At 43.0% G+C, this 18403-nt stretch overlaps 1 protein-coding gene across 4 annotated transcripts in view; it reads left to right on the top strand.

The window, feature by feature from the left end:
- LOC124021111 (rho GTPase-activating protein 40-like) overlaps positions 1 to 18403 on the top strand; it is a 39732-nt gene that overhangs the window by 5743 nt on the left and 15586 nt on the right. For 2 of the 4 annotated variants that reach the window (XM_046336466.1, XM_046336455.1), the window contains exons 2-5: positions 8252 to 8493; positions 8888 to 9162; positions 14411 to 14516; positions 15446 to 15603. In XM_046336466.1, the coding sequence (XP_046192422.1) occupies positions 8271 to 8493; positions 8888 to 9162; positions 14411 to 14516; positions 15446 to 15603 (762 nt within the window). In that variant the 5' untranslated portion in view covers positions 8252 to 8270. Of the gene's footprint in view, positions 1 to 2640; positions 2859 to 6187; positions 6440 to 8251; positions 8494 to 8887; positions 9163 to 14410; positions 14517 to 15445; positions 15604 to 18403 lie in introns of those variants that run through there. The other 2 variants (XM_046336449.1, XM_046336441.1) reach the window with 2 other exon arrangements.

The raw sequence follows: 18403 nt of genomic DNA, 5'->3' as shown, positions 1-18403 counted from the left end.
CGTGGTCTGCCACTGCGAGGACAATCAGCTGTCCGTCCTGTCTCCCTGTAGTGCTGTCTTAGGCATCTCACAATACAGACATTGCAATTTATTGCCCTGGCCACATCTGCAGTCCTCATGCCTCCTTGCAGCATGCCTAAGGCACGTTCACGCAGATGAGCAGAGACCCTGGGCATCTTTCTTTTTGTGTTTTTCAGATTCAGTAGAAAGTGTCCTAAGTTTTCATAACCATGACCTTAATTGCCTACCGTCTGTAAGCTGTTAGTCTCTTAATGACCGTTCCACATGTTCATTAATTGTTTATGGTTCATTGAACAAGCATGGGAAACAGTGTTGGATTATCTTTGAAAGACAGGGTCCTGAAAAAGGGATGTTTATTTTTATTTTGCTGAGTTTACATCGCACAGCTTGATCTGATTTAGAGAAACAGAAAAAAACAGAATGAACTGGAATTCAAATAGTTGAACCGACATCGGTCAATTAGTTATTTAAATAACTACGTTAGGATACATTACATTGGCCTACCAATGTAATAGCGGCCGTGGTACATATAGATCGCCTTTGATGATATGCTATGTTAGGGTAGGGGTTAGGGTTAGGAGTTAGGTTGCAAGGTTAAGGGAAGGGTTAGCTAGCATGCTAAGTAGTTGCAAAGTAGCTAAAAAAGTTGCTAATTATCTAAAATGCTAAAGTTATACGCCCACCCATACACCCCAACTAACCATCCCCCTTTCCTCCAAAGAGCCCTCTCATGGCCTCAGAGCTGTCCTTCGAGCTATGAGACAGGATTGTGTCGAGGCACAGATCTGAGGAAGGGTACCAAAAAATGTCTACGACTTTGAAGGTCGCCAAGAACACAGTGGCCTCCATCATTCCTTTTCACACATACCAACAAATGGCTATGATCACTCTACAGTGGTCCCTGCAGCGTACGCTCAAACCGGTGTGATTAGACTGCTTATTTAGAACTTCCAGTTTCGATTGACGCAACAATCAGCATTTGAGCTGGCCACACTGTTTTTTCACAGAAACATTTAGCAAAAAACACAGTCCTTACAAAGTTATGTCCAGAATGTGATCAGTTTATTTTTGGATGCAATATTCAGACATTCACAGAAGTAGCTACAGCATAAAACAATCCTCCAAACCGGAAAATGTAGGATAAATTTGTCCTAGCTCTAACTGAGGAAAGATTGTCAAAACACAAGTAGTCATATTTTTACAACTCTCGGCTGACAGAAACTACAATATGTATTAGCTAATAGCAATTACTATTTACAATTAATCACATCGTGAGTGATCTAAATAATTGAGTAAAACACTTTCTAGAAATCGAAAGTAATACGAGGATTGGTAGTTTGTGTGTGCCGCCATGTTTGTTTTTTTCGCATCAACCAAAGATAATAACAGGAGACAAGATGAGTTAGATCTGTTTATAGCATGCATGTTGAAGGGGGTGTGTCATCTACGATCATTCACTTCCCTTCATTCACTTCCATAAGTTTACCCGAAAGATAAGTGAACCATAATTCCTTCACCTCATTATAACATATTTGGTCTGACAGACGTTTACGTGACACCCAGAATGCGTATAATGCCACACATAGCAGGCAAATAACTTAACATTAGCTCATTATAATCAGTACAAACTAAAAAAGCATTTTACACACATCATAGGCGTCCAATACAATCTATGCAATAATCGGAGTGCATTATTTGTCACCAGTTCTTGAAAACGTGAATAAAACTGTAAATACGCTATGCTACATACATACATACATACACTACTGTTCAAAATTGATGATGAAATTGATCATCAGAAATATAGTGAAGACATTGTTAATGTTGTAAATGAATATTGTAGCTGGAAACGGCTGATATTTAATGGAATATCTACATAGGCGTACAGAGGCCCGTTATCAGCAACCATCACTCCTGTGTTCCAATGGCACGTTGTGTTAGCTAATCCAAGTTTATCATTTTAAAAGGCCGTAACATAACAACATGTGGAAAAAGTCAAGGGGTCTGAATACTTTCCGAATGCGCTGTGTATCCTGTGTTTTTATGTCAAACGGTTTTGTTATATTTCAGTGTTCTGTGATGTATACAAAGTGTAATATTTGGATGCAAAAACATTGAATACATTTCTACTCTATATCTGACATGGTACAGGTGTCTTTTTTTAAAGCCCATAATCATGTGTGTGGGGTGTACTTTTGTTTCAAAGTATATTTGTTTAAGACCCAAGAAACACTCTGCGTGACCCTGATTTAACCCCCTGCCATAAAAGTAACCTACTGTCCATACCAAACACATATTATCATACTAATTTGAGTGTCCCGGGATTTACATTTACTATGTTATGTCTATCTTATCTATTGGGTCTAAATGGATTGGCATGGATTTTTGTAAAATACAATATGTTCTGCTCTGAGACCAGGCTGCATTGGTTAGACTCAGCTAGGCATGCTACCCACAACCTGCAGCCCCCTATCCCAGTAACCATCAGCTCGGCCTTCTCCTTTCCTGTCTCAGGATGCGACGGACAGCGTGACGTCCCACTAACACAGTGAGACCAATGAAACGGTCCCTGTCCTAACTTCCTTGCTGACTGTAATGTGTTTACGGCCTGAGGCGATTACAAGGAAGCAGCTTGCAGAGTAGAGCGAGTGGGGAAGGCCGGGGGGCAGCTGCTGTTTCCTATACTACTACGCTGCAGCAGGCAGCGTTAGCAGCAACAATCACAGCCTGCCTGGGGTAGAAAGGGAGATAGGCAGGATGCCATTGTGGAGAAGTGGCTCCCGGGCCAGGCAGCAAGGCTCAGAAAAAGCTAATGGACCACCCAGACCCAAGGCCAGGTAGGCTTATACTTGGCCCTTATAGGCCCTAACCTCAACTCAACTCTGGGTTTATGGGACTGTGCAGCTGGATTATGTAAATTAACTCTCTTCACTCCTTACTGGACACGTAATTGACAGAGATACAGTGTTGTCATATAGAACGTCATTCTGAATTAATGAATTACTTCTACCAATGCTCTTATTTTTACTCGGAAGCACAATACATTGTGTGCTGGGTATAGACAAACAGTTCTGTGTACTAATTGATTGATAATGAGCTATGTCGTCAATTTACAACCGATCAGAGCACTAACCAGATCACTTTCTTCACTGAGCCTTTCTTTCCTTTCTTCTTCCTTCCCACGTACTGTGGTGATCACCCTTTGAAAGAAAGTCTCTATCCCAGGTCTGCATTCGTCTGGGTACCGTTATTTTTATTAAAAAATTGGACATTTGGGAGATGACAGGAGTGGAATGTTATAGCTGAATAGAAACTCCAACCAGGCTAGGTCTGCATGACTTAACTGTTGAATTCTCTAGTACATAAGAGGATTCCAAAGGAATTCAGCTGTTAGGATTAAGAATGTGGCCTAGTAGTCTCTAGTCTGTCAGTGATGAGACGACCGAGTAGATTACTTCATTACTTGACTTGGTAGCCATTGGTTTACTCTGGGTTGTGACAGTATTAACTAGGCTTAAAGTCCATGTTGCAGATCATGGACCTTATCAGATATTTATGTAGTTGGCGCTATACATTAACAAATTCACATGGGTTCTAACTTGAACAATTATTTGTTAGTTTACGATGGAACAATTTATTTTCTGCACATATAAAGACCATGAAGACTGCCGGAAAGCCCCGAACGCAGAACCTTCCTTTTCTATGACTCACACAGTATAGGAATATATTGCCTGTAGCCTTATGTACATGGTAAACTGTAAATGACACTTCACTTTTTTTATATAGATTTGTTTGTGTTTTTGTATGGATTGTTCTACAATATTCACAACATATTGCTACAATTACAGCCTTTATAGGAAGTTAATTCTCTCCACTCTCTCCCCGGTTTTAGCTTGCGGCTATCACTGTCTAACTGGCTAGGTTAAGGATAGTTACTAGTCCATACCGGTGACAAACTTAGCGATGATATCGACATGTGGCAGTACACAAACAAAATCTATCTCACTTACAGTGTATTGCAAGAAATAGCCACAAATGCATTCAGAAATGGAGGAAGAGGATAGCTAGCTCTAGCAAGCTAACGTGATCTGCTGCCTCTTCAACAAGAAGATCCAAAAATAAACTTTCCCATGGATCAAAATTCACAATCAAACCCCTCCAAAGAAAGCCGAGGGATTGGCGATCAGATCCATAGCCAAAGCATCGCATTTCAGTTTTATCCTCCACTCGGCAGGCCATACAGCAAACTGCCCCAGAGCCACCGAATTACCGCAACACGCAGTCCCCACAAACACCTTGAAAATGACTATTTTCCATAGGCTTGTGTTATCTATGACAACATCAGCAGTTAGCTACCAACAGCTGGCAGACATGTTTACATTTGGTTCGTTTTATCTGTGTTATTTAGATGGAAGACGTGAGCTACATGCGGTAGCTCTATACCTAACTAACATTAGCATAGAGGTAGCAAGCTCGCTACCGATCTCTTTCACTTACCAGGTTCACTGAAATCTCATGGGAATATTCCTGTGGTTGTAAACATTGTGCGGGACTTCCTACGGATAGTTCTGCTCTGAGCTGATTGTATTTATTTTCAAATGCTTCAAGACTGGTTTTCTGACAACAACAAAAAACAAAGCCTAATAATAGCCATTTTCATACCTTTCAAGAAACTACTCTAATGGGTGACCTGATTATGAAAGCATATGTAATATGCTACTTGTGTCACCACTTTCCTGCTTCCATACAATAGGCTGTAAGGTTCATTAAATGTTGAATCAAAATGTAAGCATTATCAGCCTAAACTGCTTACACTGCTGTAAGCATTTATCTGATATCAATTTTGAAGATAATGTCAAGCTTACATTTCACATACAATGAGGAGAATTTTGATATCAAGCTAGTCTGTTTTTGATAGTCTCAAAACAACACGACCCCCCCCCCCCCTTTCACCTGATGTAGCTGTTGACATCATCTCCTGAAAAAATAGTGTTGTCGGGAGGGGAGAAAGTGAAAGAGGGAGAGAGAGTGAAAGAGAGTAGATGAGATAGGGAGGATGAGGTTCATTAGCAGATAATGCTGGCAGGCCTGTTCACCTGGCTTTCTCAACTATGTCACCGTACACAGGTATGGAGACTATTAATAACCAGGGACCTTCAGGGAATGACGATGTCACTACAGCTATCTTCCTCATGTTGATCTATTGGATTGAGTTTTGTGAATACGCAATTACATGACATTTACATTTTAGTCTTAGCAGTTTGCCATATCTGCCACAGCAAACCAATTTATGGTCTGTGTGAATGTGGATGGTAAAAAGGAAAGATTCGATTTTTATGCATCAATTTAGTGGCAGTTAAAGGGCTACTAGTGTCTGATCTTGGTAGGTCTAATCAGGGTGGGGGAATTCACTTTTTGGTCCAACAGTTGCAGCCAAATGTTTTTCAGAAAATAAATAAGGAATGAAGATAAATCACAGAAAACAAGGTACCCAATCCTGCTTCCACCACTCCAGCATTGAGGTTCTCTCTTCCAGAGCTGACACTCTCTCACACACACACACACACACACACACACACACACACACACACACACACACACACACACACACACACACACACACACACACACACACACACACACACACACACACACACACACACATATGCTTTTTAATGCTCTCAAATGCTCTGGGGAACCAGGTAAGAATATATATTATACGAGCCAATGCCAAAATATACCAGCATTTCCCACCTTGGGCCTAATTATCTTGAGAAATGTCAACGTTTCTGTTATCAATAACCTATCAGTTTTGGTGCACTGACATTGTCTTAGTTAAGAGTTGATTTGTGATGAGGGTTTGTTTTGGACTTCGACTGGAGGGAGCTGCAATGTGTGTTTCTGTGAAAGTTGTGTGTGTGTGTGCTTTGTGGGCGGGGGTGTTGCTAATCCACTTTGGCTCTGGATGTGTGGCAGTATAGGAACCAGGACTACAGGGTTAGGGTGTGTCCAGAGGGAGGGGACAGCTAGCTAGGTTTGATGACTGATGTGGCGTGGAGGCGTAGCCACCATCGTTCACACATTCCTCTTTCAGTCACCCCACATACCTCTAACTCTACATGCACTTGGCCAGCAAAAGCCCTGGAGCACTGACCAATTTTTGATTCCTAGCGGAAACTGAAGATGGATTGCTATCCTATTCGAAGGCTGGTAAAAGCCAGTTGATTCTGCTGTTGGAGACATTTGTTGAGTGGGAGGACATGGGAGGCAGAAAGGAAGTAGTGAGCAGGCTTGCTCCTATGTCCAACTCTTCCAGGCAGTTTCTACCTCACACGCCGCTAAACAGACTCAGGCTCCGACTGACCTGCAGCCCCCTCAGTAGTTTGAGATCCAAATCAAGCTCCCAAGTTACCAACGGGTATGTATGTTTCTGGAGCTGCCGCCTGCTCAGTTAGGGTAGAATCTTAGCTTGAGATCACAGGCTTTACTCAGACTTTGAGTAAATCATGATGTCAATTCTTGAGTAATGGGGCACTTTTGCATACTATATACCCACTCCATGGCACAGTACTGTCTCACTATCAACACGGGTTTCAATTAATCAACAGTAGTTTCCTTATGGTTGGCTGACTGACTGTGGAAGCAGAATGTGTTTGTTGCTGATGATGTTAGCCTATTTTGTCTGTAGGACTTAGTTCTGTGGGGCATCATATGCTGTGCGCGTTCCACAGGTTGTGGCAGGTTCAGCCTATTTTAGGATGGCACAGATGGAGAGGGAATGGGCTGTGTGTGTACTGCAGATGTTCTGTGGTAAGAGCAGGCCTGATTCTGTTCATATGATTTTGTGTGGAAGGGTATCTGAGCATTAATAGTCAGGCTTACAATGTTGTGAGGGAAAATACCAGATACACTTTTTAAATTAAAATGATTTGTTCTCTGTTGTGATTTGAGGAACTTAACCTTTCTATTGTATGCCAGAGAAATAGTGTAGGATGCAAAAAAAGAAGAAGAAGAATGATGGAATCAGAAATTGTCCACAAAATGAAAATTTGTATTTTTTATCCATTAGTTTTGGGACGGTTTTGGGTCTTTCTTTGGGACAACTTGCGAAATATCCTGTTGTAAGAACGGTGAGCCTGTTCTTGGATATCAAGGGATTATCTGTTTATTTCAAAATGATTCTAAGAAGCTTTTTAAAGGGTCACAGAAACTGGCAACACCAGTCAATCCTCCCCTGTATACAGGGCCAGGTTAATGCATGGGCTTACCGGGGCTGAAACGCCTTGGAACAGGCCCGGAGGGACCCAAGAGGCAGCAAGAAAATAATAATAATAATCGTTGAAAATGGGTGATTGTCATCAATGCAAAAAGGGTGGCTACTTTGAAGATTTTTAAATAAACAAATCAAAATGTTTTTTATAACACTTTTTTTGGTTATTGCATGATTCCATATGTGTTATTTCACTATTATTCTAAAAGGTAAAAAATAGTATAAATAAATAAATAAAAACCCTGGAATGAGTAGGTATGTCCAATTATTTACTGCAACTGTCAATCACAGGAATATTCAGGAGCGCTCTCTCAATGAATGTAGAAAGCTCAATGAATGTAGACGGCCTGCTCCTGATGCTGTAGAGAGGAGGTAGGGGGAACAAGTGGGTAACTGAGGGGGGGGGGGGGCTGCCTTGAGTGGGTAACTGATTTAATAAATAAGATAAAAACAGCATAATATTTTTGACTGGTCAATTGTGTGAGTCAGGGGCTGGGTCCAAGAGGCCCCAAAATATATACAGGGGGGGGTAAGACTAATATATTTTATTGTCTAGGCTTTAATTATGTCAACCATGCTTAGTACACTATGCAACTCTTGTATCTGTATCTGGAATTCATATTGATACACATTATGCCATCACAATCAGTGGATGAATTGATCTAAATGAGAGAAAAGCTTGGTTGGAAAGAGTGCCACAGCGACATCTAGGTGTCCCACACAGTATCACGCCTGCGGGACTATTCTTGAGAACAATGGAAATCTGAGTCTTTGTGTCCAGTCCACGCTCCCTCTTCTACTTCCTTCCCTCCCTCCATGCACCCCTCCTCCAGTTTTTTTTTATCTCTCCATCTCTCTGGAATCTGGATCCTCCCTGTCTCTCTCTCACATTTTATTCTCCTTTCTCTGTTTATCTTCTGATATGTTATTATTGTTTCTTCCCGTCTATCTGGTTGTCAGGAGCCCCAGTCCCTCCGAGATGAACGGTAAGCCTTGGGCCAGGCCAAGCTACCAGGACCAAGCTGCAGCTGAACACACACAGGACAAATGTACAGCGTCCCACCAGGAACCACAACAACAGCACCCTGACAAACTGTGCCTGGACTCCTTCTGGAGTGAGGTGGAGACCATACGCAGCCAAGATAGCGGTTACATTGACCTTGACACTGACAGCGCCAGTCGAGACTCCAGACACTCTGAAGGTAAGCACAGAGACACAGGACTAGTGTCAGTCAGTCAATTAATTACCTCCATAGGCCTATTGTTATGATGTAAACAATGAAAATTGGTTGTTATTTGGTTGCCTGTTGTTTTTGTAGCGAGTTGTGTTCTGTTGAACCATGTGTGTCTGCTATACATGGAGCGACAATATTATGTGCAATACTGCAACGTACTCCCTCTAAAAAATACAGTTTCTTCATTCCTCAGACGGTACATGTGTTATACGTGGAGCTGCAAGTTGTAGTATAATATGGACAGTCACATGAGCATGCATGCAAGCACGTATGCACACACAGATGCAAACAGGCAAGCACACACGCGTACAGAAGCATGCCGTATGTATCGTCTCTGTCATGAAGCTGTTATGTGTTTCAGAGGGAGAGCAAGAGGAGCAGTGGCTCCAGGATGCAGGTCTGTCCACTCTGATAAGACAGCAGCAGCAGAGACCAGACAGAGACAGAGACCGGGAACAGGACAGGGAAGACCAGGATGTTGACCAGGCCATCCTACTGTCCACTCTGACCCGTACGCAGGCAGCAGCCGTCCAGAGGAGGCTTGATTCCTACACCCTGTCCCTGAGGAAGAGGAGCAAACCCCCGCCGCGCGACGTCAGGGACGTCTTTAGCTCATCACCCTCTTCCATCGCTCAGGTCAGACTGACGACTTACTTTCACACTAATATGGTACAGCCTGGAGGCTGTGTGACTATGTGACACATTTTTGGGGGGTGGGGGGGGGGGGGGTACTGGCTCTGTTCAATCAAGGTGCAATCAAACCGCAGCTTTTCTGTTTCCTGTGCTAACATGTTTCTGTTTCCTGTGATAACATGATGGATTTCCTGTACAAGCAGCTGAAACAAAACAAATACACACATCAAATTCGATGTATTCTTTCAAATCAAATCGTATTTGTCGAATACAACAGGTGAATTGCTTACTTACAAGCCCGTAACCAATGATGCAGTTTAAAGAAAAATACGTGTTAAGCAAAAAAAGAAATAAAATGTAAACAACAAATAGTTAAAGAACAGCAGTAAAATAACAGTAGCGAGGCTTTCTACAGGAGGTACCGGTACAGAGTCAATGTGTGGGGCCACCGGTTAGTTGAGGTCATTGAGGTAATATGTACATGTAGGTAGAGTTAAAGTGAATATGCATAGATAATAATTAGAGAGTAGCAGCAGGTTGGGGGGGGGGCATGCAAATAGTCTGGGTAGCCATTTGATTAGCTGTTCAGGAGTCTTATGGCTTGGGGGTAGAAGCTGTTAAATTAAGAAGCCTTTTGGATCTAGACTTGGCGCTTCGATACCACTGTGGAAACAGAGAGAACAGTCTATGACTTGGATGGCTGGAGCCTTTGAACATGTTTAGGGCCTTCCTCTGACACCACCTGGTATAAAGGTCCTGGATGGCAGGAAGCTTGGCCCCAGTGATGTACAGAGCCGTACGCATTACCCTCTGTAAGTGCCTTGCAGTCGGAAGCCGAGCAGTTGCCATACCAGGCAGTGATGCAACTCGATGGTGCAGATGTAGAACAGTCTCCTGAGAGGGAATAGGTTTTGTCATGCCCTCTTCATGACTGTCCTGGCGTGCTTGGACCAGAGGTGGGACCAAGTCATTGTTTTACAAGTCACAAGTAAGTCTCAAGTCTTAGCACTCAAGTCCCAAGTCAAGTCCCAAGTCAAGACAGGCAAGTCCGAGTCAAGGCTCAAGTCAAGACCATCAAGTCAAGTCAAGTCCTAAACTTTGAGTTTTGAGTCCTAAACAAGTCATAATGTGCTCTTCACCAAATGTAATACCATTTCATATGTTTAACAAGAGTAATAGCATATTACATTTACGCAAATCATGTATGCTTTTAAAAATATCTATATATTTATTACTTTTCAAATAAACGTTATATTTCCATGGAAATACATGGGTAGCTATCAGAAAGACCCACCCCCTCTGTGACATCGGGAGAGGCGTGGTAGGCGGGTTGCATAGAAGTACATCTCCTACAACAGCCTTTGCCGTGTAGAATAGAGAATGGAGTACAGATCTATATATTGCATTTCTATCTGGAAAACTGTATCTGCATGCGGTGCCTCAGATGAAATAAGCCGACATTCTCCATTCATTATCAATGGAGAAAACTGCGGAGGACAGCAGAGAGGGGAATGGTGGGATTTGTGTGAAGCATAAACACAATCAGAGGTTCAAGCACTCGCTGTAATCAGCAGTTTAGGAAGAGTAGATAACCATTCTAGGAGGCACTATGCCACAAATGTGCTCATTTGATCTTTTCCAGCTCCAAACAGCGTGGTGGCGAGTCAATCTGCAAGTCTAATCTAGGCAAGCAGTGAGGAGCACACATAACAATACAGGCTCCAGACATCACAAGCCAGCAAAAAGAAACTCATGAAACAAGTTACACACACACAACCTCGTGTGATGGATAGCTGTCGGCTATATTAGCCACGACTTATCGTTCTTTGTGCAACTTCAAATGTCGAACAAAGTTGGAAATTGTTGCTCCTCCATCTGTAATTTTCTTTCTGCATGTTTTGCAAGTTGCAATCCGTTTGTTGTTGATACAGCGTCGTCTTTATATCCGAAAATAATAATTTTGGGTATCGTTCCAAGGGCTCCATCATTCACCCACCGACCACGCACAATTTGATTGGCTGCTGTCCGATTCAAACTGTAATCAGTTAAATGAAGAGTTGATGCGCTGCACACTTTTTTTAATAGCATCATTTTTCATATTTAGGCATGGGGAGGGTATCAAGTCAGGTCTAGTCATAAGGCTCAAGTCCATGTCAAGTCACGAGTCATTGGTGTTAAAGTCAAAGTCGAGTTGCAAGACATTATATTTGTGATTCGAATCCAAGTCATGTGACTCGAGTCCACACCTCTGGCTTGGACCATGTTAGTTTGTTGGTGATGTGGACGCCAAGGACCTTGAAGCTCTCAACCTGCTCCACTACAGCTCCGTCGATGAGAATGGGGGCGTGCTCGGTCCTCCTTTTCCTGTAGTCCACAATCATCTCCTTTGTCTTGGTCACATTGAGAGAGAGGTTGTTGTCCTTGCACCACATGGCCAGGTCTCTGACCTCCTCCCTATAGGCTGTCTCGTCGTTGTCGGTGATCAGGCCTACCGCTGTTGTGTCGTCTGAAAACTTAATGATGGTGTTGGCGTCGTGCCTGGCCATACAGTCATGGCTGAACAGGGAGTACAGGAGGGGGCTGAGCACGCACCACTGAGAGGCCCCCTTGTTGAGGAACAGCGTGGCAGATGTGTTGTTACCTACCCTTACCACCTGGGGGTGGCCCGTCAGGAAATCCAGGATCCAGTTGCAGTGGGCAGGTGTTTAGTCCCAGGGTGCTTAGTTTATTGATGAGCTTTGAGGACACTATTGTGTTGAACGCTGAGCTGTAGTCAATGAATAGCATTCTCACATAGGTGTTGCTTTTGTCCAGGTGGGAAAGGGCAGTGTGGAGTGCAGTAGAGATTGCATCTGCAGATCTGTTGGGGCGGTATTCAAATTGGAGAGGGTCTAGAGTTTATGGGATAATGGGATAATGGTGTTGATGTGAGCCATGAACAGCCTTTTAAAGCACTTAATGGCTCCAGACGTGCTACGGGTTGGTAGTCATTTAGGCAGGTTACCTTGGTGTTCTTGGGCACAGGGACTATGGTGGTCTGCTTGAAACATGTTGGTATTACAGACTCAGTCAGGCACAGGTTGAAAATGTTAGTGAAGACACTTGTCAATTGGTCAGCGTATGCTCAGAGTACACGTCACGGTAATCCATCTGGCCCTGCGGCCTTGTGAATGTTGACATGTTTAAAGGTATTTCTCACATTGGCTCTAGAGAGCGTAATCACACAGTTGTCCGCATGCTTCAGTGGTGCTTGCCTCGAAGTGAGCATAGAAGTAATTTAGCTCATCTGGTAAGCTTGTGTCACTGGACAGCTCGCGGCTCTGCTTCTCTTTGTAGTCTGTAATAGTTTGCAAGTCCTGCCACACCCGATGAGCATCGTAGCCAGTGTAGCACGGTTCAATCTTAGTCCTGTATTGACGCTTTGCCTGCTTGATGGTTTGTCTGAGGGCATAGTGGAATTTCTTTTAAGCCTCCGGGTTAGAGTCCCGCTCCTTGAAAGCGGCAGCTCTACCCATTCGCTCGGTGCGGATGTTGCCTGTAATCCATGGCATCTGGTTGGGGTATGTACATATGGTCACTGTGGGGACGATATCATCGATTCACTTATTGATGAAGCCTGTGACTGATGTGATGTACTCCTCAATGCCATTGGAAGAATGCCAGAACATATTCCACTCTGTGCTAGCAAAACATTCTTGTAGCTTAGCATCTTTGTCATCTGACCACTTCTTTATTGACCGAGTCACTGGTGCTTCCTGATTTGGTTTTTACTTGTAAGCAGGAATCAGGAGAATATAATTTTGGTCAGATCTGTCAGATGGAGGGTGAGGGAGAGCTTTGTACGTGTCTCTAGAGTTTTTTTTCTTCTGGTTGCACGTTTTACATGCTGGTGGAAATGAGGTAAAACGGATTAAGTTTCCCTGCATTAAAGTCCCCGGCCACTAGGAGCGCCGCCTCTAGGTGAGCATTTTCCTGTTTGCTTATGGCCTTATACAGCTCAGTGAGTGGGGACTTAGTGCCAGCATCGGTTTGGGGTGGTAAATAGACAGCAACGAAAAATAAAGTGGAAAACCTTCTTGGTAAATAGTGTGGTCTACAGCTTATCATGATATACTCTACCTCAGGCGAGCATAACCTTGAGACTTTCTTAATGTTAGATTTCGTGTACCAGCTGTTGTTTACAAATATACACAGACCGCCACCCCTTGTCTTACCGGAGGCAGCTGTTCTATCTTGTCAATACAGCGTAAAACCGGCCAGCTGTATTTTATCCATGTCGTCGTTCATCCACGACTTGATGAAAAATAAGATATTACAGTTTTTAATGTCCCGTTGGTAGGATATTTGTGATCGTAGCTCGTCTATTTTATTTTCCTATTGGCTAATAGGACTGATGGTAGATTAACCCACTAGCCGTTGGATCCTTACAAAGGCACCCCGACCTACGTCCCTGATATCTCAGTCTCTTTCTCCTGCGAATGATGGGGATGTTGGCCTTGTCGGTTGTCTGAAGTCAATCCTTTGCGTCCGACTTGTTAAAGAATAAATCTTTGTCCAGTATGAGGTGAGTAATCGCTGTCCTGATATCCAGAGGCTATTTTCTGTCATAAGAGACGGTGGCAGAAACATTATGTTCCAAATAAGTTACAAATAACGTGAAAACATACACACAATAGCACAATTGGTTAAGAGCCCTTAAAACGGCAGCCACCTGCGCCATTCAATCAGTCTTTTATTCTTTGATTTTGCACCAGCAGCCACTGCTGAGTCAAGTAGACATCAGCAAAGATGAAAAAATGCAAAACACCTTAGAGAATCTCTTTGTTAAATAGTCTAATTCATTCATTCCACTGGTGTCCATTCTCAAAGGAGCAGAACTGTTGTAACTGACTCTATTAAGAAAGACAGTTGACCTATCAGAATAAAAGGAAATCACGTCCCTGAGCGGCCCCGAGATGGGAGTGGAACTGCTGTTCCTCTGATCATATCAGTTATTTAACACTAGAAAACACCTCTTCTCTCGCCCTACTTCTATTCATCTGACAGTGAAATTATGCAAAAGGACAACTAGGACCACAATGGAAATAAGTGTTGTTTAATGCTTTCATGTGTTATCCTCTCTGGGATTGGTATTTTCTTAAGTGTAGGCCACAATCGTATATAAAAATAACAACAACAAATCAGATCAACTGTTACAGTAGCTTTTCAACCCCATTGTTTCTGATTGATGTCTTCTATCCTCCCCATGCAGACGCCTCTACCAGAGTCTCAAGACCCTGAGCCTATAGAACCTAGCGCATCTATATCATCTATACCAGAGGACAGCATGGAGACTATCACCAAGACCCTACGACAAGGTATCAGCTAGCTCCACATTTCTACTCCACATCCTCTGTTCTGATTGTTTCAGATGAATCCCCAGACCAGCTGGCCTTGCTAGCCATAGTAAACTCAACTTAATTTAAGATCACCTTCGGGGATCAGCATGCACTGAGTGAACATTTACTTGTGTTGTATTACCTGAGTTAGCTCTAGTATGCTAACCAATATGACTACTATGAGGCACACTAATTAGGGCGACAGGTAGTCCAGTGGTTAGAGCGTTAGGTCCAAAACTGAGAGGTTGCTGGTTCGAATACCCGAGTTGACAAGGTGAAACATTTGTCGATGTACCCTTGATCGTGGCACTTAACCCTAATTTGCTCCAGAGACATCGTACTGTTATGGCTGACCCTGTGAAACAACACATTTCACTGTCATATTGAATCCAGTTTTATTGGTCACATGCACCGAATACAACAGGTGTAGTAGACCTTTGCCTGAAATGCTTACATATAGGCCCTTACCCAACAATGCAGTTTAAAGAAAAATAAGAGTTAAGAAAATATTTACTAAACATACTAAAGTAAAAAATAAATAAGTAACACAATACAATAACGAGGCTTTATACAGCCGGTACCGGTACCGAGTCAAATGTGGGGGTACAGGGTAGTTGAGGTAAAATATACATGTAAAGTGACTATGCAGAGATAATAAACAGCGAGTAGCAGCAGTGTAAAAAAGGGGGGAGGGTCAATGCAGATTAGTCTGGGTAGCCATGTGATTAACTGTTCAGCAGTCTTATGGGTAGGGGATAGAAGCTGCCAAGGAGCCTTTTGGACCTTGACTTGGCGCTCTGGTACCGCTTGCCTTGCAGTAGCAGAGAGAACAGTCTGTGACAATAAACATAATTTTTGTATATTTTTGTACACATTCATTAACACATCAACATGTGTATGTTTGCCAGAGGTCAGCTTGGAGCAGCAGCATGGAGGAGATCCTAAAGAGGATGTCTTCATCACAGACGTGGCGTACTGTGAACAGGCGGCCATCTTGTTGAAACAGGCCATGCTGCCACAGATACAGAACAACGGCCGGAAGAGGAAGGAGGACGGCACACTGCCTGTAAGAGTGTCTCCCCCCCCCCCCTGTACAGTATGTTAGATAACAGTGTTAGGAAATGATAGAATTCATTATTTAGTATAAGACAAAGAAAGTACATCTTCACTTCTAGTACGTTTGTCTTTAGCAAGACGCAGTGAGACACCTCACTCATAATATTATATAACCGGGGTTACAGTAAGTAACCTTAAGTTATATTTAAATTACTTGTTCGTTGCCTCACTATGGGGATATAAACAACTCCCTTAGTGTTCATATACTCTCCGAAGCCAAGTCTAGACAGGATCAACGCTCAGAAGTTACGACACTAAGCTCCATGTGCGTTAACGAGTGACGCAGTTACGCAGTGCCGTTGTCAGTAGAACCTCATGAAGTTCCCCAACATGCCTCATTACAGACCTTTTGAACAAAGACACCTTTGAGCAATGCCCATGATGCAGCCATACCTCTGGTGGAGTGAGCCCTCGGGATCTCCGGAGGTGGTAAACCCTTGCTATTCTATGCCACTATAATATGCCTCCACTATCCAATTGGATAAACGCCGGAGAGAAATGGGTCTCCCTGCGTGGGCAGGTGCCCAGGTGACAGTACTGATTGCTCTTTTGTAGGGCTCTCGTCCTGTCCATCTACAGTTGAAGTCTGTAGTTTACATACACCTTAGCCAACTACATTTAAACTCAGTTTTTCACAATTCCTGACATTTCATAATTTTCCTGTCTTTAGGTCAGTAAGGATCACCACTTTATTTTAAGAATGTGAAATGTCAGAATAATAGTAGAGAGAATTATTTATTTCAGCTTTTATTTCTTTCATCACATTCCCAGTGGGTCAGGAGTTTACATACACTCAATTAATATTTGGAAGCATTGCCTTTAAATTGTTTAACTTGGGTAAAACGTTTCGGGTAGCCTTCCACAAGCTTCCCACAATAAATTGGGTGAATTTTGGTTTGTAGGCCTCCTTGCTCGCACACTCTTTTTCAGTTCTGCCCACACATTTTACATAGGATTGAGGTCAGGGGTTTGTGATGGCCATGACCATGACTTTGTTGTCCTTAAGCCATTTTGCCACAACTTTGGAAGTAGCTTGGGGCCATTGTCCATTTGGAAGACCCATTTGCGACCAAGCTTTAACTTCCTGACTGATGTCTTGAGATGTTGCTTCAATATATCCACATAATTTTCCTTCCTCATGATGCCATCTATTTTGTGAAGTTCACCAGTCCCTCCTACAGCAAAGCACCCCCACAACATGATGCTGCCACCCCCATGCTTCACGGTTGGGATGGTGGTGTTCGGCTTGCAAGCCTCCCCCTTTTTCCTCCAAACATAACAATGGTCATTACGGCCAAACAGTTATATTTTTGTTTCATTAGACCAGAGGACATTTCTCCAAAAAGTACGATCTTTGTCTTCATGTGCAGTTGCAAGCCGTAGTCTGGCTTTTTTATGGCAGTTTTGGAGCAGTGGCTTCTTCCTTGCTGAGCGGCATTTCAGGTTATGTCGATACAGGATTCGTTATAGATATAGATACTGTTGTACTTGTTTCCTCCAGCATCTTCACAAAGTCCGTTGCTGTTGTTCTGGGATTGAATTTCACTTTTCACATCAAAGTACGTTCATCTCTAGGAGACAGAACACGTCTCCTTCCTGAGCGGTATTACAGCTGCATGGTCCCATGGTGTTTATACTTGGGTACTATTGTTTGTACAGATGAATGTTGTACCTTTAGGTGTTTGGAAATTGCTCCCAAGGATGAACCAGACTTGTGGAGGTCTACAATTTTTTTTTTGGAGGTCTTGGATGATTCTTTAGATTTATTTTTCTTCTTCTGATTTTCCCATGATCCCTCAGAGGCACTGAGTTTGAGGGTAACCTTGAAATACATCCACAGGTACACCTCCAAATGACTCAAATGATGTCAATTAGCCCATCAGAAGCTGTTCCAAGCTGTTTAAGGGCACAGTCAATTTGGTGTATGTAAACTTCTGACCCACTGGAATTGTGATACAGTGAATTGTGATAAGTGAAATAATCTGTCTGTAAACAATTGTTGGAAAACTACTTGTGTCATGCACAAAGTAGATGTCCTAACCGACGTGCCAAAACTATAGTTTGTTAACAAGAAATTTGTGGAGTGGTTTAAAAACAGGTTTTAATGACTCCAACCTAAGTGCATGTAAACTTCCAACTTCAACTGTACATATCCCAACCAGAAGCCATGGATTACAGGCAACATCCACACCCGGCTAAAGGCTAGACCTGCGGCTTTCAAGGAGTGGGACACTAATCTGGACGCTTATAAGAAATCCCACTAGGCCCTCAGATGAACCATCAAACAGGCAAAGCATCAATACAGGACTAAGATTGAATCCTACTACACAAGTCAAGAAATTTGTGGAGTGGTTGAAAAACAAGTTTTAATGACACCAACCTAAGTGTATGTAAACTTCCGACTTCAACTGTAGAGGTGGAGGTGGAAATGGTGGAAAGAGGTGGAAATGTTCTTCCTCCATGGAGGAGAAGAGTGGTCGATGAAAGGTCAACAGCTCTAAAGTGAGGCGATTATAAGCACAACTGACTTCAGGCACAAAAGTGGAGTTAGGTTGTAATGTAACCTCGGATAAGCCTGGGGCAAAGCACAGACACGAGCGGTGGGCTGACAATGCGTGCAGCTCTCCTACCCACTTGTAATGTCTAATAATGGCTAATAGTAATGTGGATTTAAAGGAGAGAAATCAAATTTCCACGCATTCCAGCGGCTCGAACGGCGGCTGTGAAATGGCCTCAAGCATAACAAAAAG

This window comes from Oncorhynchus gorbuscha, linkage group LG03, assembly GCF_021184085.1.
Source record: "Oncorhynchus gorbuscha isolate QuinsamMale2020 ecotype Even-year linkage group LG03, OgorEven_v1.0, whole genome shotgun sequence".
NCBI lineage: Eukaryota > Metazoa > Chordata > Actinopteri > Salmoniformes > Salmonidae > Oncorhynchus > Oncorhynchus gorbuscha.
Note: the sequence above shows the minus strand (reverse complement) of the source record. Positions and strands in the feature narration are given on the sequence as shown.